Below are 27,712 nucleotides of genomic sequence, written 5' to 3'. Positions count from 1 at the left end.
GCAAATGACGCGTGACGCTCATCAACTTTGTCCCTACTGTTTACATAAACATACTCACAGACTCTTGGCTCTGTCCTGCCTGAGTAGGAGGATCACATATTGTCCTGGTGTTAAAGCGGAGCAGGTAGACACACAGGAAGAGGGAGAAACATGGTTTTTATGACTCTGTTCTGTCTGCTGCTGCTGCTGCGGCCTGGCTTAAGCGCACTAATGATTTCTCCATTGGAAAAGGTAGGTGGAAAGCTGCGGGTGAACAGGAGCACTGCGGTTAGTCATTCCACTGCTCGGAACTTCTGCAAAGTACATTGAACTCTTCAACTTTAAGCTGTTTATCATCCTGCGAAAAACCCACAAGCTACAGAGTCATAACTATGGTTTACTGGATTTACATGCTGACTGCTAACAAGCAAAAGTGTCTTTAAAGTATTTTCATGTTTGTTTTTTTTGGTGTTTGACCCACATGTCTAAATTTAGTTACACAGCATTAATTTAACTACTAGATGTGAACAAAGTTTTGTTCCTTTCAAAAGCCTTTTCATCACTCGACCAGTCCAGGAGCACTTTCCTATCCAGGTTCTTCTCATTCCACAGGTATGTGTGTCAATGGAAGCTTGAATATACACATGGCAATAAAATGAGAAAAACTATATACACAACCACTGGCACACAGACAGGTTATGATTCTGTGTCTGCACTGTTTTCTTCTCATCTCAGTAAGTGAGCGACTGCGTCGGGCAGCTGTGGTGCCTGATATCACCCATCTGGAGCTACTGGTAGTGGTGGGGCCTGATGTCCAGCAGGTCCACAGGCAGGACACAGAAAGATACATCCTCACCAACCTCAACATTGTAAGCCTGATCACACACATGCAAAAGACATTAGAGCTAGTGGATGGGAATGTTTACTGGAATAATCTGTAAATGGAGCTGTGAGGATGATATAGGGAGGAATCAGCAGATAATGAAAGAGGTGTTAAAAGCAACAAGTCAAAGACACTAATGTGTTCTGAAGTTGTACCTTATCTGCTGAATTCTTTCCATAGTCTGGCCTGGTGTAAGTGCTCTGCAATTCTATAGTCCCAATACACTGAAAGTGATGAAATATAATAATTGGACTTACATTTCAATTTCCACCCAGGCCTCAGAGCTGTTGAGAGACATGACCCTGGGCGCCAACATGAGGGTGCACCTGGTCCGCATGATCATCCTGTCAGAGCCAGAGGTAAGAGGCTTTCTGTTATGACTCCAGCTCATTACAGTTAAGTCACAAACGACCAAATATTAGATATAGCTTTTTAGCACAATAATCTGAAGTCCTACAATGTTTGTGTAAGTTATTGTCACATCTATAGCTTCTTAAGCTGCTGCTGCTGTTATCCATAGTGACTCTGAATGTGAGCAACATGATTAAAAGTTTCAGTGCAAAGTACTTTAATTCTCTTGTTACATTTGACCATGTTTTAGCCAGAGATCCAGCTGTCTACCAACATCACTTCTTCTCTCAGAAGTGTGTGTGACTGGGGCAGAAGGATTAACCCTTCAAATGACACGGACCCGCTACACGCAGATCTTCTGCTGTACATTACAAGGTACGTTAACTGTCTGTATCTGGTTATAAGAGGATGTTTTATTATCTTGCAGATGAGCAAAGTGATATTTTTTTTTGCTTTACCATCACAATCAGGTATGACCTGGTGTTGCCTGATGGAAACAAGCAGGTCAGGGGAGTAACACAGCTCGGTGGGGCTTGCTCCAGTGAATGGAGCTGTGTGATTACAGAGGACACTGGCTTTGACCTGGGAATCACCATCGCTCATGAAATTGGCCACAGGTAAAATGGATAATCCACGGGACCTAAAATGTATTTTTTAGTTTATAGCTGTGTCTAATTTGGGCCATTCCTTATTATTTCTGTCATTTTGAAATTATCAAACAGTATAATTCAGTTTAATTGCTTTTTTTCCCCTTAAGTTCAGTCAGAGATAAATTTTTGTCTTTCCAGGAAATGTTTTCAATGTTTCCAAGAAATTCTGCACAAATCACAGACCCATAAAAAAAAGCTTTAATGGTACTGTGCAGTTTAATTCAGCTCATAACACTCACTATAGTCACCATACTGGACTGTGATTGACAGTTTAAATGGTGCTTTACATGCTTCAAGACTGTTTTACCATAATTGTTTGCTCTGGTATTCTTGGCAATTTAAAATACCTTTAAATGTCACCAGCCGGGGAATGTCATCTTTTCACAACCACATGCTAACAGCATCCTACACTATGGTTACTTTAACATCTTTTGTGCTTGATTGTATTTCACCCAGCTTTGGAATCAACCATGACGGAGTAGCAAACACCTGCAGCAGGAGTGGGTTCATGATGGCCTCTGACGGAGGCTACAACAGTGTGGATTTGACCTGGTCTCCCTGCAGCAGACAGCAGCTTCTTACATTCTTCAGGTGGGCCAACCTGTTCAGAGCAGCTGTGCAAGAAATGCCTTTCATTTATCATGCACATCTTGCACTACCGAATATGGTATTTAATCTTGAAGTCGTGTCTTTATATCTGCCACAGAGGTTGGTCCTTAAAACTTAATTTATGAAGTCTTCAGTCTTTCAGCGTGATATAATGTCAGCACGTTGGGTTTTCTCATCCGTTGGTATTCCCAGTGAAGGGAAGGCGGAATGTGTAAAAGATCTCCCTGCAATGGAAGGATCCCTGCAAGACTGGAAGCCTGGGCTCTACTATGGCGTGGATGACCAGTGTCGTATAGCTTTTGGTAGCACTGCGAAAGCCTGCTCTTTCACCAATAATGACCTGGTATGTCACCAGCTTCATGGCACAGGATGGGATTTCACATCGGAAATCGACATTACCACATTTTCAGTTTGTTAACAACATTTTTCTCCTTTCCATCAGCCAGCTTGTCGTTTTCTGTCTTGCCACGTCAATCTAGACGACAATAGCTCCTGCAAACGGCTCTTAGTGCCACTTCTGGATGGGACAGAGTGCGGTCCTAATCAGGTATAGCTCTGCAGGCACCAGAGAGTCATCACTTTCCCAAACAGTAGCGTGTTTTTCACGGGACGCAATCCTCTCTTCTAGTGGTGTCTAAAGGGGCGCTGTGTGTCTCCAGATGATCTCAGCTCCCCTGATGTGGTTCACGGCTCCTGGTCCGGCTGGTCTGAGTTTTCTTCCTGCTCGAGGACGTGTGGTGGCGGAGTCGCACTTCGTACGCGGCAATGTAACAACCCAAGGTTAACAAATGGATGCGTCAGTAAAAACATTGTGCTGAACTTCTTCTTAAGAACATGTGTGACTTTGGTGTGTCGTGTTTAATTTTCAGACCTGCATTTGGAGGGAATGATTGTGAGGGCCCAGATATCGAGGCTGAACTTTGTAACCAGCAAGTAAGTACTTACCGGCTATGTTTACATTGGGCCTCCATACAGTAGGTCAATATTGTTTAATCAATGGAACACTGCACCCAAAATCATTCTCAGCTTTGAATGAGCTTTTCTTAGTAGTTTGCAGCTCATAACTTCAACAGAAATGATTAAATGTCTTAGAATGACGGGAAAATAAGTCATGCACATGTGAAAATAAGAGCATGGGACAAATCAGCTATTCTTCAAATTCAGCTTACTGCCAGAATATCCTTACTGTAATTTGGGCTTGGCGGTGCAAACTTGAATTATTAGGAGAAAATAACACTTTTCTTACCATCTACCTTATTGCAGCCTTGTGAGCGCACTCAACTTAATTTCATGGCAGAGCAGTGCTCCCAGACAGATAACCATCCCCTCTACCTGCCACCAAACAGTGCTTCCTTCTACACATGGATCCCTGCATTAGGCTTCACACAGGGTAGGTCTAAGCAAACTTGATTTGTTTTTTCTTTAGAGCAAAATGTGGAAAAATGTGTACACCTAACATTTCCTATTCTTATTCTTATCCTAACCAGGGGATGAACAGTGCAGATATATGTGCCAGTCAGATGGAGAAAACTTCATAGTGAGCCGTGGCTCTCAGTTTGTGGATGGTACTCGCTGTGAGACAGACAGCCCCCCTCCCTTCGGCGCTACAGCAGCTTGTTTGAGAGGCAGATGCCAGGTAGGGATGGGTTAATGAGGCTAAATATATCAGGGATCAAATGCCATATTCCTCTTTCTGTGCTCTTTCTTTAATGTCTGATCAGCTATTTGGCTGTGACGGTGTCCTGCACTCTGGAAAAGTAAGGGATATCTGTGGGGTGTGTGGTGGAAATGGGTCATCCTGCAGGCTGATATCTGACTCCTACAGTGGTGGTCAGGCCAGAGGTAACAAACCAAGTGCCATTCATTTAAGTTATTTGTAAAGCAAATATGTTTTCCTGCTTTTTGAAATCTTACATAACAGCAAATTTAATGCCTTTGGGGTGTGAAAGGTTTTTTTTTTCTTTACCAGTTTGAACCAAACGATTAAATGCAAGAGTGATAAAAAAAAAAGAATTAAAGGCATTAATAACTGCTGTATTATCGTGCATCAGTTATAAATCAGCGTTTTGTTTTTGTTTCAGAGTACATCACCTTTGTCTCGGTGCCAGTAAATGCCACACAGGTTCATATTGTCAACAGGGCACCTCTCTTCACTCATATGGGTGAGTGGCATCACTGGACAGGAGATTTACATTTCTATAAGACCACCTTAACAGGATTAAAACTTTGCATCCACAGCTGTAAAGGCTGGGGAGAAGTACATTGTGTCTGGAATGGGCAGCATGGCTCTGAATATGACCCACCCTTCCCCGCTGGATGAAAACCGCCTGGAGTACCGAATCCATCTAACACCTGACCTTTTGCCTGAGATGGAGGAGCTGCTCGTGCCTGGGCCTCTGCAACAGCAGATAAAAGTACAGGTCAGGAGAGGAAACGTTACTAAACTGTTCACGCGGCTTTGTGCAACAGTCATAGTGATTTTTTGGGGGGGGGTTTCTCACTGTAGATCTATCGCAAATATGGAAAAGAATACGGAGAAAAAACAAATCCGAACATTAGCTACCAGTTCTATGTGCCTACCAGAAACAGCAGCCAAATGGATGTCTTACCCAAAGGCAAATGGTCTGTTTTCACAACACCCTGCTCTGTGTCTTGTGGATCAGGTAAGTAACTTAACGAAGAAAGTGACAAAAGAAATACTGTTGTAGACGGGGATCATTTGAGACCTTGAGAGACTGTGTAGTGTTTGCTTTTTTGTTTGGGAAACAGATGTCTTTTGCAAGTAAGATGCCATATTGAAAGCATTTGTATAATAGTATTTAGCAGTGGCTGTCAAACTCTGGTGTGCGCTCCCTACTGAGAGCTTAGATGATTAGGGAAAACAATGAAGTGGAACTAAGTTGAATGAAAATCATTTAGTTGGCGACATAAATAAAAAGGTTGCTAACGCTATCATAGTAATCTTTACTTGACTAAAGTTCATATTTTTTTGCTAAAGAGTGACAAAAGGTGTACCAGTCTCTGGTGCAATGTTAACAGAACATCCCAATTCTTCTGCATGATAAAGAGATGATGCTGTAGTAAATGAAAGAATACAGGCCCAGACTGTCTTGTTAATTTACAGATAATGTCCTACTTGTTTATTTTACTGTGAATTTTTCTGTCATTTAATTGTTTATCTGTTATTTCACTACTTTGGTGTAGCATGAAGGCTGTGGGGGAGGTCTTTATAAGTAGGAAAAGTTGTAAAATTCATGAAAATTGGGGTCTTTGCCTTATGTTTGACACCTGATGTAGACTATAGGAGGCTACAACTGTTAAATCCAAGGTCTTGTAAACGTTTGCCTCTTCCACCTTTCACCCCTCAACAGGTGTTCGGAGGCATGTTTATATTTGTGCAGATGAAGAGACCAGCAAACCTTTGGAGGAACATGACTGTTTAACACCCCGTCCAACCACACCGCTCTACACAACCTGTCATCTTGCACCCTGTCCCCCCAGGTTGGGTTCATACTCAACTTCTTTTGACATAGAGTGCTCAGCACAAACTAGCACATGTAAAATGTACTATTTTACAGATGGACTGCAGGGACGTTTGGGCCTTGTAGCGCCTCCTGTGGCGGGGGAGAAAGAGTGCGTCCTGTAAGGTGTGTTCAGAAACATGGATCTGATGTGGTGAAGGTTCCAGAATCCAAATGTTCACCTGATACAGCTCCGCACGCTATTGAAAAATGTAACCTGCAGCACTGTCCTGCCAGGTATGACATCTGCATTGTAATGCTGATTATTAGAGTCACAGAGTGTGAACAGTTAACACTGTAAATCTTCTGTCTGTGCGTTTACAGATGGCACGCGTCAGAGCCAGGGAATTGTTCGGCAATCTGCGGGCCAGGAGAAGCAAAACGGATCGTATCGTGTGTCCGACCTGAAGGTGGCGTGGATGTTGAAGTCGATCAAAGTTTTTGTTCAAAGCAGATTAAACCTCCCGATTCTGTGCCCTGCGTGGTAGACGTGTGTCCCATTGGGTGGGAATCAGACCGAGAGGTAAAATCAACGATAACTTAAACTCCAGTGTCTTTAAAGAATGTGAAACATCTCTACAATTGTTGTCTTTCTTGACCAGGAACAACCCAGTCTAAAGTCTGGTTTGTTACCACGCTCTAGTCAGCCTCGTGTGTATGTGTGGAGCCCTGTTATTAGCCCGTGTTCAAAGACCTGCGGCAATGGTAAGTCCTCCTTTAGTCAGAAACAGCGCTGTCTACTCAGATGTAGTAACTCAAAGCCCACTGATTATGTGCTGTAGGAACTTTGCAGGTGTGGTTTTCTTGTGTGGACCATCAAACCACACTGGGAGTGCCTGACTTCCACTGTGATGCCTCCACTAAACCTCATCCCAAGTCTGAGATATGCAGCACCTTACCCTGCCCTCCTGTGTGAGATACTGTAGTAACCATAGAGATGTGTAGAAAGTAGGATGCAGATTTGAAATAAATGTTTTAAAATTACAGGATATTTTTCTTATAACAACCAGGTGGCGCTCTAAGCAAGGAGTCTGCAGTGTTACGTGTGGAGGAGGGGTAGCAAACAGGGTGCTGTACTGTGCCCGGGAAGCAGAAGGGGAGGAGGTGGTTGTGGAAGATTCAGAGTGCAGTAACTTTCCCAAGCCCACAGCAGTGGTATCATGTAACACTCACAGCTGCCCAGCAAGGTGAAGATCACACAAAATGCAAACCTGAAATCGATTTTTGCAACGGCAAAAAAAATAATCAGCTCCCCACCACTGTCACTTGTCCAGGTGGAAGGTATTCAGGACCTTACCCTGCTCAGTCTCCTGTGACCTAGGTGTAGCTCAGAGGGTTGTGTCTTGTGTCCAGTTTATCCACGGCAAGGAGAGTGTGGTGGCAGAGGGAAACTGCCATGCAGCTGTCAAACCAGCCATCACAGTGCCCTGCTTGGTGCAAGTCTGCACCTTTAGGTGGGAGGTGAAGCCGTGGAGCCAGGTACGTCACAAGATGAGGATGACTAATAGATAGAAATGGGATGAAATAATCTCTTTTGAACCTGTTTTTTTTCTCCCCTGTCCACTGCTTCGCTGAATACCGAGCACTATATTGATGTCTCATTATGGGTGATATTGCTAACATTGTGAAATTTCCTTGTCATAAGTGTTGTGTTTCTCTCAAGTGTTCAGTATCCTGTGGCTATGGTATCCAATCCAGAGCTGTGTCCTGCATGGGCCCCTCTAAGCCAGAGCCCCTCAGCCCCCTGATTTGCATGCACATGCCCAAGCCAATCACCATCCAGGGCTGCTACACGGGCAGCTGCAGAGATGTGCCATCCACATCAGCCACTCCTCTGCATTCCACTCCAAGCCCTAAAAACATATCACAGCACCGCATACGCCAACTATCTCCTAGTCCAACAGAGGCCTTCACCATCCCAGTGACCCCAGTGGCTACCACAACACTCACTCCAACCCATAAATCAAGTCAGTAGGCATAAATACTTTAAGAGCTCACGAAGAACCGAAGGCAAAGCACTATTATTAATATTATAACATCTGCTCCTGTCTAGGTGCATGTGGACAGCTACTGCTGGAGGAATCAGGCACAGTGGATTTGACTGATGTGACAGATCGCTGTGTGGTATCCATAGGCCGACCCTTGGATGAGGTCATTCACATTAAAGTGGTGTCCAGCTCCCTGGACTGCAGAAAAAGTTGGTTCTATTAATAACACTAATACTACTACTTTCTGTGCAAAGGCTGCTGCAGCAAAGTAAATGCAACTCTGCGTGCGTGTTTACAGAGGAGTATGTGGCATTTTTCGACCGACTGGCATTTATGAGGAAGTGCGCGCATGTGGGAGGTACTGAACTGACCACCAGAACAAATGTCCTGCTGGTGCGTCAAAATCTGCTCACGCCAGGGAGCGGGGTTGTGTTTACGTACAGTTCACAGAAAAATAAGAAGAGGAGCCACCATCAAGGTAAGACGGTGCTTGAACAGAACTAGGAATTTTTTGCAGAAGGAATTTTTTGCTGAAGGATTGCAGAAGGATTGTCAAATATCATGAAAGATAGGATTGTGATTAATGAAAGAGCATCCGTCATTTGCTGTTTGAATGGATGCAGCAACAAGTGAATTGAAACTTATTCACTTAAACTGAATTAACAGAGATTTGCAAGCCTGTACACAAGTCTTAAGCCACCCCTCACTACGTCTGCCAAGAAGGTTGTTGTTTGGTAGCGTTTGCATGTGTGTCACTCTCTTTCTACAGGGGGGCACAGCGGGTCATGTTAGCAATCCATTAAAAATTTATGTTACATCCACCAAGATCGTCAACTGAAGTTAAAGTTAATTATTTGGTTGAAAATTGACAAAAAGCCATACAACTTAGAAACTATGATTCTTTGGTGGTTTACGTTGTCGACATATAGAAAGTACCATACTAAGATTAAAAATATAATGTCTCATTTGACCTCTCCTTCAAGCTTGATAGATTGATTTGAAGGTCAAAATGATTTAAAACTGCCGTATATTTCTTACTGCCTTTGTTTACATTGACAACATACGGGCAAATAGGGAATGACATGTGGGAATTTTCAATACAATGTTACTTTGGACCGCTGACCTCTTCTTCAAGGTCAAATGAGGTCAAACTCTCCAGTCATTAACAAATCAATACCTATTATCCATTACCTACTCCTAAATAACAAAAGCCTGCACTTTGCACTTGTTTTTACTTGAATACATTTGTAGTGCAGTATGTTTAAAAAGAAGAAAGAAAACTAAATTAATACATACAAAATTCATTTACTATTTCCTTAAAAGTAAATACTGAGAGTGAGCTGCCATGATTGAGGTTTGCACTCTTATTTTCCTTCCAAAGAGTCGGATGTATGTGTAATTTTCAAAAGTCATCATGAGGAAAAACTGGAGGAAAGTGGAATCTACTGTTCACTGAAACTTCATTAGAAATGCTCTCAGTGGAAGACTGGCTTTCAAGAAGCCATTCTTAAGGAAGGGAAACATGGAGACAATTTTGAGCTATGCCAAAATATACAAGAAATGGACTGATGATCAGTGCCAGCAGGTCTGAATCTAAACCAGAACTATTTAGTTCAAATTATTGTCAGCATGTCAGAGGTCAGCAGAGAGGTGCAACAGTGAATCGTGGCTTCACCTCCCCAGAGCTGGGACCCTCAACATTATTGAAGCAGTGTGGAATTATCCTGGCAAACGACAGATCAAAACATCCAAAGAAGGGCTTTGAATCTCCTTCAAGAAGCCTGAAGAACTATTCCTGAAGACTACTTTAAACTGAAAGAAAGCTTGCCTAAGAGGGTGTGGAAGAATAAAAGTAATAATACCGAACCTAATTAGAAATGTACAGGCACTGTTTTATACCTTATATAATGTATATATTACATGCGTGCATGTTTGCACATCTTCAGTAAATTTCTGCACCTATTTCCCATTTTTCCCAACAAAATATCAAGGAGTGAGGTTTGGCTCAAGACTTTTGCACAGTACTGTATGACGCAGTGAGAATACTTCCACAGTCTAACGCAACCAGAAACAAAAACCCTGCAATAAATAATGTCAGATGAGAATACTGTAACTTTTTTTTGCTTTTGCCTTCGATAGAGACTGTTTTAAGATTTCCAGCTATATGTGCTGTTTTGTTCATATCCTTTCCATCCACCATGCAGATGGGAAGGATGTGATATTCTAGCTATGAACAATTAATTCACAGCTATAATATTCTTTGTTAGACAACTGTAAATTTTATTGCAATTGCACTAAACTGCACACAGTCTGTATTGATGATAACTTGTTAACCAACGATCCAATGCGCTTCATATTTGCCCCTCAGATTGCGACATTCAGCTGTTCTCCCCCAGCGGTGTGTTTGAGAATCCAATAACGTCCAGCACTAACCACACCTGTCGAGTGCTCATCAACGCCCCTCCCTCAGTGAAGATCAGAATCCAAGCACTACACATAGGATTAGTATTCAACACCACAAACTCCCAGTCTACATACATTACGGTGCGAACAAGCTCTCTAACATGTGTTGGTTCAATATGCTGCATATCTTACACGGACAAAAAGCGCATGAGTATAACTACTGCAATATTCTTGTTGTGTTGTTCAGATCCGGGACATGGATGTCTTAAAGACCAACGTGTTTAAAGGTAACCAGCTGTTTCAGTGGCACTCATCAGGAAATATGGCTGAGGTTGAATTTCACGGAGACTACCTGCATTCTGAAGGAAGCTTCAGAGCTCGATATTCATTTGTGCGCCTTTGATACCAGATACTGTTTTTAACAATGTTCACTTTTGCTGTGTTGAGAAGAAAGAGTTAAAGGTATAATATGCAGCAGTCATCAGTTATGTATTTTCTATAAACTGAACACAACATTTATATTTGGCCCCTCCTCTCTGGCTCCACAAAGCGAGAGGGAGCAGCGGTGCTCACGTGAGCTGAAAAAGGTGAAAGATGAAAAGGAGCGGTGTTAACAAGAACGAAGCTGTGACTCAAATAGCTGTGAAATGAAATGTTATCTGTGATAACGTGATTGTTTCGCAGCACTTTTCATTCTAAATCGCAACTGTGAAGGGAGGTGCTGCATTGCTAGGTTTTGTGGGAATGCACCTGAAGCGCATGCTCCATGATGGCTGCTGTTGCCTCTGGCTCCGCTCAGACCCACCGAACAGAAGGACCTCTGCAGCTTTTTATGACACAGACAGCGGAGAAGACAGACAGTGACAGTAATGCCCCTCGTCCCACATTTTTACAGAGTCCTGCACTCACATTCTGAGTTGCTGGTCAGAGACTACACACCCTCTGTACAAAGGCAACACCCCTGAAAAAGGAAAATAAGAAATTACAAGAAGGCTGTTTCCCTGCAGATTTACTTACCACCATACAGTTCTTGTGGTTCATAACTGCATATTATATCTTCAAGTGAAAGTGAAATGAAAAAGGATCTTTAAGTAGATCCTTTTTCATTAACTGTTATAACTATATGCAAATTATTTTGACCTTAAATAAACAATAAACAAACCAAAGCACTCAAAATCTTTAACTTAAGCAAGGACAAAGTCATTTGAAAGATAGCACACAGAACTGCTGAAGTATAAAAAAGGAGAGCATACTTATACTATTACAGTTAGTAAATAATGCGCATCTAAAGTTCACACACACACGCCTATATATATCTCTATCTCAAAGGCAGTACACTGATAGTCACACGGTAAACTTCCCATAATCCCTTTGAAAACTGGTTTCCCCATAGCTCCAACACACTCAGTCCATTGCACGCCTGTGTCAGTGTGGCATTGTTCCAGGTTCAGCCACAGCCCGGCGGGGGCACAAAAACACCGTGCCAGGTTCCTGTGTGGGATCACTGCTTGGCTGTAGCTGTGTCTTCCAAGAGAGCTCTCATGTCCAACAGTGCTTCCTCTACAGCCTGGGCAAAGTTGGCAGCATTTGTCTCCTCGCAGCTGTTAAAGGCTGTGATGGCGATGTTGATGTGCTCATCCATGGGATTGTAACACACTCCATAGCCATCTGGCACCATTGGACCAAAGCACATCACACAGTCTGTCTTGGAGCCAACCTGGACATCAAGACGGGAGGGATGAGGGCAAACACGCAAGTAAACAAATATTACAACACATTATCCTTTGCTCAGCAGTAACAGACTGTGGCTTTTCTTAGATGCAAATATACCTGGCTGGTGGAGAGATTAAAATGATTAGCCACAGCATAAGAGGTGTCCATAAATATCTCAGGTATAGAGGTCAGGTCTTCTATGCTCTGCCTCTTGAGCCCGAGGAGGTGTCTGTCAATGGCCTGCCCATGAATTGCCTGAAAAAGCAATGGTGAGCATGTTAAAGTGATATTTATCAAGTAGTTAAAAAGTGGTTGTTTGGGGGATTTTTTAAACTGATAAACTCCAGCACTCACATTGTACGTGTTTTCTTTATGTGTCTGAATGGCCTTCTGCAGCAGTGCCAGCTTCTCTGAGCTCTGTTTGAACATTTACTGCTCAGTTTTAACCATCACATGTTTTAAAAGTTACATCGCTAATGAGATCCCAATCATTTTTACTAGTACCTGTTTAGCTGGGTCTTGCATTGCCTGGACAAATTCAAGTGAGTCTGCAGTAGTTGAGCGGATTGCATCTGTTCGCCCATATTTGAACATTCTTAAGGAAGCACTCTCATAGGTAGAGCAGCAAATATTATAGATCCTGGATTGGGGGGGGAAAGTATATCATCATCAAACAGTATATCCCACGGGACTTTTTCCCCCTTTCAAGAGAGCGGACGTCTCACCTGAAGTACGCCAGCTGAAGAGCCATTTGCACAAAGGCATCTGGACTGAGCTTATGCTTCTTTGGCACATTTTTTCCAAAGTGAGAAAACAGAAGCACTTTCACATCCAAGTCTTGTACCATTCTGACAAAAATGAGAAAAGAGGGAGTCAAAGAAAATGTCTGACATCATAGCCCAAATGACAACAACAACGAAAACTACATTCTGACTGCACAGCATGACATACATGTTCATATTTTGTTTGGCCTTCTCAATATCTCTCTTGACCTCGGGTGTAATGTTAAAACGCAGCTTCTGGGGCATGGGCAGGGGAATCATGGGAGCGCGACGGAACTGAGTCCTCTGCCTGTTGAGAAAAACGTGACCCGCCGAATCAGTGTGAGCTCATCATAAACACGAAGAAACACTAGTCTAAAATCTGAAATAAACTTACATGTATTTAATAACGTAATCGATGAGAAACACAATGGGTGGACCCTCAGCAGGTGCATGTTCATACACCAGTCCACATGCACCGTCTTCACCAACAATGAACTGAGGACGATTTGCAGGTACATTCAAATTCTCAACCATTGCCAGAATCCTGTTTATTACTTTGGATCCGTGAGTCATTGCGCTCTCTTAAACTGACCTGTAACGTCTTATCAAACCAGCGGTTGCCACTGTTCCAACGAGCACCTCCTCCATGCAGAATCTGGGCAGCCACGCGGCTCAGATACAAGTCATCAGAAACCCGCAGCATTGGAGCATCCAAACAAACTGTAAAAATACTTTTCTGGATGGCACGGACTGAGTCTTTATTCGTCCTATCTGAGAAGAAAAAAAAGGGGAAAAGGAACTTGTGAATCACAAGATCCTGAAAAAAAAATGCTTTCTATCTATAGAGTACATCTGGCTGATACTGTGGCTTGTCCTCACCCTTAATCAGGTTATTATAGGCTTTTCCCCAAGTGTTGCGGTGCTGTGATGTGAGGATGCCAATCGGTTCTTTGTTAGTCTGCAAAGAGGAGTTCCAGATCTTCTCCAGCTGCATGTAAATCTGATCCACTGTTAGTGGAGTGCCATCACTGTTGTACACATCTAGGACAAAAAACTAGAAGAGAAGCCAGGTTCAATCAGTAACAGATTTAGTTTATTACTCCTTTTCTTCATAATGACTATAAAAAAAATCAGGATCTTTGTAAATGAAGAAAGAACAGCAGTGCCATCTAGAGTACCTGAAAGTTGTGGACCACAGTGATGTGAGTCGGAGGTGTTTTTCCTCTGGCGTGATTTACAACGGTATCTCTCTTTGGTCCAGGAATACGACAGGAAGACAGGATCTGGTAATACTGGTCCATACAAAGAGGCTTCCCACTCAAATACTCTACAGGCAGAGTCTGACTACAACACAGTAACTAATATTATTCATTTGCAGTTTTGAAAAAAACAAACCAAACAAAAGACAGCTGCAGGCCATGGTGATAATGAGCTTATTGCTACAGCAGTGCAATGTTTGTATGGATTTCAGGCAAACTCACGTGTCAATCATTTTTTTAAAGTCCAAAACTCCTGCAATTAATTTGGCAGCAAACCTGCAAAAAATAATAATAAAAAAAATAATAAGACATGTTATAAATTACTACACATAATGATCAGTGTATGCTTTGTTTTGCATCAATGCTCCAAAAGCCAGCGCTCATATACAGTGTTCACAGATGGAACAAAATCAGTCATGAACTATGAATGGAGACGAACACAGTTAAATTCTTATGAGCTAAAAGTAAAAACAAAACAAAAACAAGCCCTGGCTTGTTTACCACAGTCTAATATGTTTGGCACATATATTCTTATCATCTTCATTGTTATTTTTGCATTACATCTCCATGGTGCCCGTATGTTCACTGCATATCCCATGGGTCACAGCATTCAAAAACAGCTGAGCAATGGTATGAGAAGCCCTGGGGCTTTAAATAGCCAGCATGTGGAGGGAAGACTGTGCAAAGGTCAGCTTAAAATGAGCTTGTACTGTAACTTCAACACAAAGTAAATCACTTTTTAACACTTTTTAACAGCTTAATGGCTGCGCTTATATTCAGACAATTAAACTTTATAACTGGTACTGCTGGAGCCCCGAAAATTTACTGCACGCATTACAAGTGCTGTTTTTTTTTTTTAGTGTTTGTGGGCCTGTGATTATTAAGATAAGCAGTTTGGATACTGTGAGTGCATGATGGTTTCTCACCTCATTTGACCTTGACGATCATGAAAGTGCATCTGGGGCAGGACTACTCCAGGGCTGGTGTAAACTGCCACCGGCATACGGCAATCCAGGTAGGCCGACTGCATCCACCATTCTGTTAACTACACAAAGACAGCTGTAGTCAGACCAGGGCGAAAAAAGAATTACTTTAATTTCTTAAACAGCCAAATTAAACATGTATTTAGTGTATGTAATTACAAAAGACATAGATTATTCTATCAAAAGACTGCTTTTACACTCATGATGTCTACGCTGATACATAAAAGTTAAATAAATCCAATTATCTACCCAGTTGTCCGTCTTGCGTGCCCGCCTTTCCAGTCCCTTTTGAAGCCTTTCTCCTACGCCACCCTTAAGGAACTCCTGCACCACCTTCCTGGTGTGATCCATCTCCTCGTCACTGACGAGGGGCTCCAAAACTGCGAGGTAGCGCTCACACGTTTGCTTCAAGGGTGGCACAGGAAGCTTAGGCAAACCCTCTTGGTGTGTCAGGGGCCTTGCAAGGATCTGCGTTACGGGTCTGACTAGGTGACATGTCTTCACCATACCTGGCCGCATCTATAAGATAATATCTTGTTAAGTTAAAAACTCTTCTGTTTTTTCTGCTATTACACATTAAATTGGAAAAGTATTAGAAATGGATTTAGAAAGTCTAGAAAGTTGAAGGTGTCATTGCTATTTGAAGTGGCTCAGTATTGTAGCCCAACAGACAGTTAAATATATAAATAGGCCAGTACATTGATACATGAGTGTGAATACTGAAATGTAATCTTACTGATAATCTCACTGGGGCTTGTTAAACCTGCAGATTAATTGAATCTCTTTAACCTCAAGTGTCAACATGTTGTTAAGTGCATGCAATCTAAGACTGCAGACATTAATGAGTCGCTGCAAACAGGTTTAAGCAAGAACCAGCTTCAGGGGTTGTGAACAACGGTAAATAACTTAAACAGGCTCGTGCTTTACAGTGAGATGATGATTTGGTGCATGAAAACGGACACCAAAACAACCGACAGAAGCAGCTATACTATTCGGACTAACTGGTGTTAGTCTCTGCCAGCTTATAAATAGGTTGACACAGTTGAACCTTCGGATGGGAGCTACAACAAAAACAAATCAATATAAAGTCGTTATGCGATTTTTTGACCAAAATTAAGAAGATACAGTCATATGAGATTCCATTTGATTTAATATTACTCCAAATAAGGTTGAATAAATACGTAACGGTTAAAAAAAATGTACGCATATTTATGTCAAGCTGGAACACGACAATGAACTTCCGGTTAGCGATATCAAAATAAAGTTATTGCTAAATATTTTAGTGTATTTATTGCACGCCACGACAGAAAAGATGCAAGAATGTGGATAATACTGGGGGGATGACTCTGAGTCGACTAAAACTGCCGTCACATTGCTGTTTCCCATGTCACGTACTAAGCTAACGCTAAGTTATTCTATGCTACGCTAAGCTAACGCTATGCAAAATGTTAGCTAACCCCCTCCCCCCCCAAAAAATAAAAATACTCCGTTATATTCCTTAACGCACAATTTAAATGCACACGTCGGGTGGACGTAAGTTACATTTTAACCTAATGTTGCCACATTGTTGCTATTCTGCACAGCGCCCCTCCCTCTTCACTCACTCACTTGACCTGACGTCGTAAAATCAAACATAACGTTACTGCGCTTTTTTAACACGCACTTAAAACACACGCAAAGGGGAGAAAAAGGAGGACTCACCGCGGCTCTGACAAAAACACCCAGCATCTTGTCAGACGGACGCGCTAAAAACTTGGACTGTCCCGGGAATATAGATGGGGAAACCCTCGGGCAGACATGTCTCAAGGACAAGCACTCTGCGCTCAGCTGTCCGCCCCCCGTCGGATACAGCAAGCAAAACAAGCGCTCTCTCTCTACGAAAAGTCGTGTTTTTCTAGGTGGAGTTTGGCACACGTGAGACTGCTGTTTCAAAGCAAATAATTACACTAAACCTCTTCCCCCATGAAAGCTTCCTCAGCTCATTGTTTTATTCATTTTTAGGGAAAAATTGATTCAAATGCTCCATGAGAGCTGCTAATAAGCATTTGTCTTTTGCTACTTCTGGTTATTGTGTTCAGAAATTGCATATTAATACCTCCAAGTTCAGTGAAATGATGGCACATTTACTACTACTACTGATAATAATAACTGTAATAATAATAATACTAAGAAGAAGAAGAAGAACAAAAATACAAGATCTGTCTGAATTGCTGACCGCTGTGCCCTCTTTCCATGTAATCGGGATCAGAAAGTACAATTTCAAGTCAATGCATTTGTGTTTTTAGACTGTTTGTTTTATTGATTAATCAAAGCAGGCCCTGATATAAATATATATTTACATAATAAGAATAAGAATAAGAATTCTCGTTGAACTGTTGCACGAAGCTGCACAGATCTTCTCTGGCCACATGGTGGTAGTCGTCCAACATCTTTCCAAGGAGAAAACAGCATTCACTTATTTCTCCAGGAAATACAAACCAATGACTCCGGTTTCCCCGCAGAAAAAAAAAATAAAAGAAAATCACCACCACAAAATAATATTTAAATAAAGGTTACAGTTTAGTCATGCTGTGTAGAAATTATTCGGACTAGCACAGGAAATGTCAATGTGCAAAAAGTAATGGAAATGCATATGACCATTCTGTATAATTTCAGCACTGTTTATGTATAAAAAGTCCAAGAGAGAACTGCAGTCGTGTCATGATTTATTTAAAAGCAGCAAAATAAAACGATACAAAGAAATTAAAAAACACACAGTCATACATATCAAAATGCTTCGATTGCTCTGGTCCAGCCGCTGCCTGTTAACAGCGTGTGTTTTAAACAAATTGTTTGAGTGGCGAATATTTGCTCAAGGTCCGTTTGCTGCCAACTCACAAACTCAGATAGCCCACCTGAGCCCAGCACCGAGATCAGGTTAGAGATATTTGTGCTGTCCAACTGGTCAGAGTCTGAATGTGAATCATCATCACTCCTCATTCTTTTACACGGCACTGGCGCAAAGTCTGGCAAATAAAACTCTGGATCAACGATATGATAACTTATGTCAATCTTTCGCTTTTTTGTGTAGCACTGCGCGCCCTGCGGCTGTTTGGGCTGCGCGCAACAGTCTGTGTGGAAGTATCCGTTCGTGACAGTAGTCACCACATGGGTGTCCAAGTCCAGGACAGTCTTTTGGTTGGCTTGCGTGTTCGGGATAGATAACTCCCAGGAGGATTTGTCCGCACAGCTCCAACAGGCGTCCGAAACCATGAGGTCAGAGTCACTCGGTGAATCCATTGCGCAGGCAGATGCGCCTTGGTGCGCCACCTCTGCAGGCTGACCGTTGGGCTGGTGCGCTCCGCAGTGCCAAGTGTCCGACTCAACCCCAGTAAAGTTGCAGTAGAAGTCATCAGCCAACTCCGTGAAGCTCCCCGTCCATTCGAGGTATTCTTGCCTTTCTCGGACTACGGTTACATCCTCGTACGGATTCGTCCTCTGCATCTGCGACAAGTTTTTGCTCATGTAGAACTGCCTGGCGTTTCTCAGTACGTACGTTACCAGTAAGTTCTTGTGGAGCTTGATGCCTCCTCTCTGCGTCCTGGAGCTTTGGATTTTCCTCAAAGAAATGGAGATCAGATTCTGTGCTTCAAATGCACACTCCATCCTCAGTCGGGCCACCCTTTCTTTGCTCTCGGTCTCTCAAATCGTTTGTTTCCAAACTGGAGAAATAGTGATGCCTTTAGTTGAGATTCCTATCAGATTCGTGTAGACTGTGTCCATAGCGCTCCATGTCTTCCCAGTAAGGGCATGGATTTGCAACTCTCATCTTTCCTTGCCACGCCCTCCCGTACACATTGTCCAATGGGAGGGAGGAGGTGCTTCTGTTATACGCAAATATCACTACTAGCCTCATTCAAAATGCACGTAGGAGCAGGCAAGCTGGATTTCACTAAATATGATCTTTTTAAATCTCAGTGCAGACAAATAAGAGACTTTAGAGTCCGCACTATAACAAAAAGCAGTGGAAGGTGGAAGAACAAGCAGAGCCGAATGTAGCAGGGTAGTACAATAGAGTGAGATAGTGTAATGGGATGTAATTTATCTATAAATATAACATGTAATAACATGTAATAACAAATAAGAAAAATATTAGATGATGTAGATGTAGAATATAAGTAGAGAGTATGCACATTAAAACAGGGTTAAGCTTGGATTTTTTTATATCAACATTTTCTACTTTACTCAGATTCTTGGATGACTGTTCCATTTATCTTATTATTTTCCAAAACAGTTTATTACTTTATCATTTTATATACTGAGGATTCTTTGTCAACTATATTGTTACATTTTATATTACCATGTGCTACCACAGTACAACACTATACTATACTACATTTTATGGCTGCTTGATGGCAAAAATCACAATTACACTTAACAGGATCCAAGCTGAGATTATCACGATTGAACCCAATAGATAAAAAACTGATGCTATTATTTATTTAACTGTCTTTTAAACACCTGATTTATGAGAACTTAATTCAAGAAACTGCCCTAATTCCACAAAATCAACTAAATAAATACAATTTAAGAAATAATAAGGTGAACTTAGGAAGTTTGGGACGGAACAATATCACTATATTATATGGTATACTGCAATATAATATGATATGACACTATAAAACATGGTACTATGTCACGCTATACTACATTATACTATAGTAATCCAAAGTTAGGTCCAAAGCTTTTTGGACAAAGATGCCACTTTTATGATTTTGCCTCTGTACACCACCATGATGAATTTTAAATTAAACAATTAAGATTCAGATTTTCAGCTTTGATTCAATACGTTTAACAAAAGTATTACATTAACTGTTAAGGAATTAAAACCATTTTCATATATACATATATTTAGTCCCCCATTTTTAGACGTGCAAAAGTAAATGGACAAACCAAGAAGATTTGTTTTAATATTTGGATGAAAATCATTTGCAATCAATGACTGCCCGAATCCTAGAACACATGGATACACCCAAAATGCTGTGTTTCCGCCTTTGAGATGTTCTGCCAGGTCTTTACTGAAGCTGCCATCAGTTGCTACTTGTTTGTGGCTCTTTCTGCCTTCAGTTTTATATTTAACAACTGAAAAGCATGCTCTACTGGGTCCGGATCAAGTGACTGACTTGCTCAGTGAAGTATATCCCATTTCTTTGTCTTCAGAAACTCTTGGGTTTCTTTTGCAGTTTCCTTTGGCTCATTATCCAGTGTTGTCTGATCAGTTTTGAAGCATTTAGTTGTATCCAGCAGTAAGTATAGCCCTGTACACTTCAGAGTACTTCAGTACACTTCATAATACTACTTTTATAAGCAGTCTACTTCAATCAATAAACACTAGTTACTCGGTTCAATTGGCAGCCATGTCCATGGCATAATAATGCTTTTCGTAACCTTTCCATTTCCATATTTTTCTTTCCCCATCATTCTGGTACAAGTTAATCTTGGTTCATTTTTAAAATAACTTATTTTTTCCAGAACTGTGCAAGTTTTTTTTAAATGTCTTCTGGTAAAGTCTGTCCCTCTTGCCCTTGAGTGTAACCAAGTGGTTTGCATCATCTTGTAAATCCTCTGTATTTGTATTCACGAAGGTCTGCCTTGATTGTAGACACTGAGAATGATGCACTTACCTTCTCAAGACTAATCGTGATGACGTCAGATGGCTGTAATTCTTAAACAGTTCATGTAAAATGTTTGTTAAACCCTTTGAATTAAAGTTGAAAATCTGTGTAGAGTATGGTTTCTCTCCATTTATGCTCTATAAAAATCACCTCTACAGTTTATTTATTTCATTATTTATTTATGTATATCTTTTATTCTGACATTTTCCCCACTAGCATTTCACTCATATTGCCATTGAGCTATATGTTACTGTATTGAGTTTACTTGTCTCATTTTTTCTTTGATTGTAACAAATAAAGCCCCTCTGCACATTTAGTTTGCCTGCTTTTTGTGTTAGTATATTAATTACAAATGTGCTCGGTGATTTTGTTTTGAAAAAAAGTACTTTCTTTGTTAGAGACTCACAGTTACAGTTACAGGTATCCGATCTCCCAGTTTTCCCTAAAGCCACTTTTACTTTGTCTTTCAATACACTAGAATATGCTGCCCATTATAAAGTAAGCTGTAGTTTACAGGATTATTCTTATTTCACATTAATATAATAAACCTATTATCTGTGCTCTGATTAAACCAAGGCACTTTAACAGTCTAGGATCTATGTTTTATATTCTATGTTACTTGATCATGATGAAAAGGTTGGGTATGGGAACATGACTATATTCTATGTAACTGTATGAAGAACGTAATGTAACAAGTCACTGTACCAAATTCAAGAATTATATAAATATGTTGTTACTTGTGTTACAAGGTTCTTCACTCATCTGTGCTCATGGCGGAAAGAAAGAAAAGAAACAAATCATTTTTTTGATTTGGTTTCAGTTTCTGTGCAGGAGGAGGGCCACGGTGGAGTGGTACAGCGATACAGGTTGTGATGAGTGGAGCCATGGACATTACTTTTATGGTTTTTTGCACAAAAGGATGAAACCATGATGGTAAAGTTGAAGCTGCATCCAGGACATAAACAATCACATTATAGTGCTTACAAAACTTCAGCTCTTTGCATGCATCTGCACAGACAGCATGCAAACACAAAGATAGCCAAGAAGCCAGATTGATTTTAATGCTGAGTGCATGCTGACCCCAGCCCAGCAGCCAGAGCCTGATCTTCAACAGGTAAAAAAAAGCAGTGATGAGCTTGAAGTCTGTGTTTCTATCTGTTCATGTTTCTAAAATAGGACCACTCTCTTTGGGCTGGTTTTTACCTTTTCTTTCTGTTGTTACCTTTTTGATCAAACATAAGCCTAAAAGAAAGATGTTATGAGAAAGTCTTGTAACGAGCAGTCTAACTACTTTAATTTTTTTTTTTTTTTTTAAGTAATGTGTAATACATTACTTCCGATTCTGCTTCCTAAGGGTCTGCTCCATTTTCTCCTCCTGCCACATCTCTGCCAGTTGAGCTTATTTTTTGCGATTCTATCTTGATGCTAGATTCCACCTGCAAGTAATTTCAGTGGTATGGGTGGGTGGCTCCTTCACTAAGTCTAAGCCCCATCTAACGCTACCAGTCTTGCTCTGTTTTAATCAGGTCACCCATTCCCTTCGCAGTCTTATAGATTTCAGTTCCAAGAAAGCTTAATGCACATAGAAGTAGCCAAACAACTAGCCGTCCCGTTCATTCCACTGCAACCTCCCATTCCTCCCACTGCTCTCAAAAATCATGTTTTTGCTCTGATCACTCATGAGACAGAACCAGTCCACTTAATCTAATCCGGTAATCATTTGAAGACTCTTTCATTCTACATTTTTTGAGACCTCTCTGATCCTTGGTTATCCATGGCTAAAGAAACACAACCCCCATATAGACTGGTCTGGTGATAAGATCGCAAGCTTTTCTGTCTTGCCAACTGCCTAAAATCGGCGCTACCTTCCGGTTCACACAAACGTCCCTCACCAATCATTCCATCCCCCATATCTGTCCTCCAACCCTAAAGAGTACCATAACCTCCAAGAAGTTTTTAATAAAGACAAAGCCTTGTCACTTCCCTCTCACAGGCCCTACGATTGTGCCACTGACCTTCTCCCCGGGGCTCTGTTACCCTCTAGCTGCCTCAACAACCTGTCTCAGTGAGGCAATGGAAAAACATATTTGTGCGTCATTGGCTGCCAGCATCATCCATCCTTCCTCCTCCCTGGTAGGAGCTGACTTCTTCTTCATTGCCAAGAAAGGTAAGACGCCTGCATTTATTATAGGGGATTAAAAAACATTACAGTTAAAAACAAGTGTCCATTACCACTCATCAGCGCCGCTTTTGAACCCGTCCACAGGGCCACTATTTTCGCCAAACTAGACCCTGAAACATTTATCACTTCGTTCAAATGAGGGAAGAGGATACATGAAAGACTGAATTTAATATGCCACTGGGACATTTTGAGTACTTGGTGATGCATTTGTAAATGATGTGTTGAGGTATTTTTTTGAACATTTTTGTCTTTGTATATTTAAATTACTTTTTTTATTTTTTCCATGTCGCTTGAGGAATATCGGATCCATGTTCATAGTGTCCTACAACGTCCCCTGGAGAACTGCCTGTACGTCATGGCAGAGAAGTGTGAATTTCACTCTTCCTTGATCTCTTTTCTGGGTTATATCTTGGCAGGAGGACAGACCCCATGAAGATACGGGCGGAAAAAAAAAAGTCCCACTCCCACGTCTCTAAACCATCTTCAGCGTTTTCTTGGATTTGCCAACTTCTACCACCATTTTATCAGGAACTACAGTCAGGTAGCCACAGCTCTTACTCATCTCAACTCTACCAAAATCCCCTTTGTTTGGTCCCCAGAAGTTGAGGCAGCTTTGTCAAACCGAAACAACTCTTCACCTCTGTACCCGTTCTTGTCCACCCAGATATCGTGAAGGTGGACGCCTCCGATTCAGGTGCTGAGGCTGTGCTCTCTCAGCAGTCTGGGCCTCAAGGTAAGCTGCAGCCTTGTGCTTTTTTCTCTCACTGACTAACACCCACAGAACAAAATTATGATGTGCGAGATCGTGAGTTACTCGCTGTCAAGTTAGCCTTAGAGGAATTGCCACGTTGGCTGGGAGGAACCGAACAACTGTTTATTATTTGGACCAACCATAACTTACCCTAAAGCCACCAAGAGGCTCAATGCTCACCAGGCTCACTGGTCCTTGTTTTCTGGCCTCTTCAATTTCTCAGTGTCTTATCATCCAGGTTCCAGAAATATAAAATCCACCGCACTAGCCCCTTGATTCTCTTCCAACAACGACCAGTCAGAACCTGAGAACATCCTCCCATCATCATGCAGAGTGAGCTCCCTCACCCGGGGAATCGAGGAGACAATTCACCAGGCTCTTCTGGATGAACCAGACCCGGGTTTCAGCCCTCCCAATAGACACTATGTTCTCACATCTGCCCGCTCCGCCATCATTAATTGGATCAACGACCCTCTGGCCGTCTCCAACCATTCGCCATCCCTTGGATCGGCAGCATCACAATGCTGACCTCCGCCAGATGCCTGCTTCCAGGTATGAACCCGGACGGAAGGCATGGTTCACCACATACTCCCGTCTCACCATTGTTTATTCTTGTGTTTACAATAAAACATGTGAAAACCTTACACTGCTGCCAGATACTTTTTCCTCGGTTCTCAGGAGGATATAACAGGAGAGTTAAAGACCCAAAAAGCTCATGTCATGGGCTTTCTTGCTTCCGCTTGCAAAGACCATAAAAAGGTTTAAAAAAGAAGAAGCAATGCAACATGATTAATATACAAATGAAGTAGAATAAAAATACACATAAAGTGTCTGATCATTACCAAATCAGTGGCTAATATGAAACCAAATATATAATAATTTATATAAGGTACTGCCATTTATTTATTTATTTTATAGTGGAACAGAAATCTGGGGTTAGGGACTCTTTACACTTTGACACTGTCACCAGTGTTATAAACTGTTTTTTGTAACCCAAAATCCATGCAGAGAGGTGGCAAACGTAAGATGTATAATGCATTAACGATATTTCTATGTGCAAAATTAGGATAATTGTTTAAGAAAAAAGACACGTGAATCAAACTCGGTACTGTAAAATACAACATAATACTCTTCTGTTAAACTAAATTCCTGAGCCAGCACACGCGCCAATTTGCACTTTACAGTATTAACAGAGCATGATACCCATAATAGTGACTGTCATCCTGATCCACCTATTTGGCAGGAAATCAAAGTCACATCCAGGTGTTGAGCATGATGTAAGCCATCTGTGTCTATGTGTACATACAAACAGATGTGGGGCACAGATGTCAGATAATTTCTCTACAAAGAGCTTTTAGATACATCAGAGTTAATTCGCACTAGACCTGCTGTTAGAGGCAATCCTAATAATATAACTGTTAGTGTCAGACTGTACATTCACAATTTACTGAGTGCAAAGCCACTCTAAATCCACGGTGTATCTAGTCACACTAAGTTGGCTTTTAAAGAATTGTATTAGCACAAGCTACTATAGCACAGCATACTAACCCAAATGTACACAGTTCACATTTTCTTTGTTATTTATTCTGTTAAGTTAAATTACTGCAAGCAGGGAAATTTCTTGAATTAAATTCAAGGAATGCCACTGATAAAAGTTCACTGAGCAACTGGGTTAAATTATTGTTCTTTCAGTTCTGACCATAATAATTATTATTGTTATATTTGCCATAATCAGGCAGCCACAAAGTATAGTATAGTCTAGCTTCAGGGAATATACGGTGGCTGTGGCTCAGGAGGTAGAGCAGGTCATCTACTCATCGGAAGGCTGGTGGTTTGATCCTTGGCTGGTACGGTCAGGATGTCAAAGTATCCTTGAGCAGGATGCAGAAGATGCTTCCGATGTGTTCATTTTAGTGTGAATGCAAGATAGAAAGCACTTAGATGCAGAAAAGAAATAAATGGATTAATTTACCAAATTTAATATACAGTTAGCTCAATGAGGTTTCCCCACATTGGAATTTAAATCAAACAATCAATATGTGACTAAAGTACAGACTTTCAAATTCAATTCAAGGGGTTAAACAAAAATTTGTCATAAACTGATTAGAAACTGCAGTTATCATTATAGACAATCCCTCAGTCTGAGAGGCTGAAAAGAACCTGGATAACTGACTGACAGTTTCATGGTCCCTTGTTATTTCATGTCAAATAAAGAAGATTTAATATCTGAAGATTATTCAGAGTTTGTATTTCATAGCTTTGCAGTGTAGGAAAAACTTAAGAAGTGTTCAAATAACCAATCTAGTACATTCTTAAAAAAGAAGGAATGCACTGGCCAGCTCAGCAACACCAAAAGTCCTGAAAGACCACAGAAGACATTGAAAGTGCTTGATGACAGACTTATGTCCACGGTTAAGAAAGACAACTTTTCACCAGCTAACCAAGTCAAGAACACTCAGTGCTTATATTTAAACTTCTGTTTGTTTTTGCAATTACTTTTGAGCCTTTGAAAATAAGGGACTCTTTATAAAAATAGGCATAATTGCTAAGCAGTTAATGCTAAGTTTTTGTAAAACCCTTAGAATTAAAGCTGAAACTCTTCACTTCAATCACATTTTAGTTGTATGAATTAAAATCCATTGTGCTGGTGTCCAAAGGCAAAACTGTAAAAATTATGTCTTTGTCCAACATTTTTATATGTATATATGTACAATATATGCATAGTGATATTGGAATTAACTGCAGAATATAATTACATAATTTATAAATCTATTCATACAGATCCCATAGACCACCTACAGTTGATAAAATGTCATTACTATGCAGTAGGTTAAATAGTTGAAAACTGAGCTACTGAATTTGATACAAAAGTGTGAAAGAGAAGGCTCACATTTATCTTTGGAAAAGTTTTAATCACAGCAAATATTCCTGGACATTTTCAAACTATTTCTAGTGACATTGTGAGGCTCTTTTATTTATCAGTGGTTTGTCGTTACTTCATACAGCTACAATTTGACTACCACTGAGACCAAAAGATAGATATGAGTTCATCTTCTGTTTTTACAAAAAATTTTGTACTTCTGTTTGTAAAATTTTCAATAACTTTAAGCATAAAGTTATTGAATAAATATGTAAAATCCATGCAGATACTTTGAACATGGATTTTTTGTACTGTAACAGTAACAATCTGATATTTTTATCCCAGATTTCCCCTTAAAGTTGACAAAATACTATAAACACTGGCTATACAGTGTCAAGTAACACAGACACACTACGAATTACCGCTTAAAAAGCTATCACAGAGCTGAGTTGACATGAATACAGTAAACATAAACAAACCTTTAAAAGTAAGTGAAACCAAAGTTTAAAAAGTGCTGTAAGCATTACTTCCAGCTTTCCATTAGACAAGCATTTTTGTGTTTCCAGTTAACACTTAAAAAATAACTAATAACGTATTATTATAGTGCACGCTTTAAGTGATAAATTTTAAATAATATTCAGTATGTTCAGTATGAAGTAGTAAACCTCACTCAAACATTTTGTTGACGGGCCATTCTGATGTTAGGGTTATATGGATTCATTTCATTTTTCACCTCAAGATTCTACCAAAAACAATACGCCATAATCAGAAAAGTGAAAAAAAAATTGCTTGAAATTCTTGCAAATATAACATGTACACAAGTATTTACTGCCTTTGCCATGAAACTTGAAATTGAACTGTTTCCTGTTTTCAATGATCATTTGTCAGATGTTTGATTGGAGTCCACCTGTGGTTAATTTCAGTTTATTGGACATGATTTGAAAAGGCAGACACCTGTCTATATAAGGTCTGATATTTCACAGTGCACGAACCAAGCCATGAATTCCAAGGAATTCTCTGTAGATCTACAAAACAGTATGACATATACAGCACTTGCTGCCTGGCCCATCTAAGCACCTGAGATAGAAGGTCCTTAGTAACCAAGAACCCAATGGTCACTCTGACACCGGTCCAATGTTCCTCTGTAGAGATAGGACAACCT

At 40.8% G+C, this 27,712-nt stretch overlaps 3 protein-coding genes across 4 annotated transcripts; 1 reads left to right on the top strand and 2 right to left on the bottom strand.

The window, feature by feature from the left end:
• Window positions 1–39: 39 nt before the first annotated feature.
• On the top strand, window positions 40–11,052 carry adamts13 (ADAM metallopeptidase with thrombospondin type 1 motif, 13). Of its 2 annotated transcripts, none has more exons than XM_013271591.3 (29): window positions 40–231; window positions 531–591; window positions 715–848; window positions 1,138–1,221; window positions 1,464–1,588; window positions 1,684–1,830; window positions 2,320–2,454; window positions 2,665–2,815; window positions 2,915–3,019; window positions 3,101–3,252; window positions 3,342–3,405; window positions 3,736–3,862; window positions 3,960–4,108; window positions 4,194–4,314; window positions 4,554–4,634; window positions 4,711–4,892; window positions 4,979–5,135; window positions 5,844–5,973; window positions 6,051–6,230; window positions 6,318–6,516; window positions 6,596–6,698; window positions 6,776–6,905; window positions 7,004–7,180; window positions 7,268–7,472; window positions 7,639–7,960; window positions 8,047–8,190; window positions 8,280–8,459; window positions 10,350–10,525; window positions 10,632–11,052. In XM_013271591.3, the coding sequence occupies exons 1-29, from the start codon at window positions 151–153 to the stop codon at window positions 10,785–10,787; spliced, it is 4,158 nt and encodes a 1,385-aa protein (XP_013127045.1). In that variant the 5' UTR covers window positions 40–150; the 3' UTR covers window positions 10,788–11,052. The 2 variants fall into 2 exon arrangements, with proteins under 2 accessions (XP_013127045.1, XP_019221595.1); XM_019366050.2 differs by having other exon boundaries at window positions 41–231; window positions 7,657–7,960.
• Window positions 11,053–11,327: 275 nt separating this feature from the next.
• LOC100696618 (carnitine O-acetyltransferase) lies at window positions 11,328–16,981 on the bottom strand. The gene is made up of 14 exons (XM_003445630.5): window positions 16,805–16,981; window positions 15,353–15,622; window positions 15,047–15,165; window positions 14,343–14,396; window positions 14,040–14,205; window positions 13,741–13,915; window positions 13,454–13,632; window positions 13,256–13,356; window positions 13,049–13,168; window positions 12,823–12,945; window positions 12,602–12,737; window positions 12,452–12,514; window positions 12,215–12,352; window positions 11,328–12,101 (listed from the first exon to the last, which is right to left on the bottom strand). Exons 1-14 carry the CDS (start codon window positions 16,829–16,831, stop codon window positions 11,886–11,888), a joined length of 1,887 nt encoding a protein of 628 aa, XP_003445678.2. The 5' UTR covers window positions 16,832–16,981; the 3' UTR covers window positions 11,328–11,885.
• A 394-nt stretch (window positions 16,982–17,375) lies between these two features.
• Window positions 17,376–20,886, bottom strand: LOC100696795 (immediate early response gene 5-like protein). The gene has a single exon (XM_003445545.5). It carries the CDS (start codon window positions 18,746–18,748, stop codon window positions 17,870–17,872), a length of 879 nt encoding a protein of 292 aa, XP_003445593.1. The 5' UTR covers window positions 18,749–20,886; the 3' UTR covers window positions 17,376–17,869.
• Window positions 20,887–27,712: the final 6,826 nt, after the last annotated feature.

The sequence above is a fragment of the Oreochromis niloticus genome, linkage group LG12 (genome assembly GCF_001858045.2).
Source record: "Oreochromis niloticus isolate F11D_XX linkage group LG12, O_niloticus_UMD_NMBU, whole genome shotgun sequence".
Classification (NCBI taxonomy): domain Eukaryota; kingdom Metazoa; phylum Chordata; class Actinopteri; order Cichliformes; family Cichlidae; genus Oreochromis; species Oreochromis niloticus.
This window is presented reverse-complemented; position numbering and strand designations above follow the sequence as displayed.

Bases quoted from the DNA above. Each gene is read 5' to 3' on its own strand.
- adamts13 (XM_013271591.3), top strand. From the start codon at position 151: ATGGTTTTTATGACTCTGTTCTGTCTGCTGCTGCTGCTGCGGCCTGGC. The intron at 4,109-4,193 runs GTAGGGATGGGT...ATGTCTGATCAG, and splicing joins GTTTGAGAGGCAGATGCCAG to CTATTTGGCTGTGACGGTGT. The intron at 7,961-8,046 runs GTCAGTAGGCAT...GCTCCTGTCTAG, and splicing joins CACTCCAACCCATAAATCAA to GTGCATGTGGACAGCTACTG.
- LOC100696618 (XM_003445630.5), bottom strand. From the start codon at position 16,831: ATGCTGGGTGTTTTTGTCAGAGCCGCG. The intron at 13,633-13,740 runs GTGAGGACAAGC...TTTTCTTCTCAG, and splicing joins CTATAATAACCTGATTAAGG to ATAGGACGAATAAAGACTCA. The intron at 12,738-12,822 runs GTGAGACGTCCG...CCCCCAATCCAG, and splicing joins CTTCAGCTGGCGTACTTCAG to GATCTATAATATTTGCTGCT.
- LOC100696795 (XM_003445545.5), bottom strand. From the start codon at position 18,748: ATGGAGTGTGCATTTGAAGCACAGAATCTGATCTCCATTTCTTTGAGG.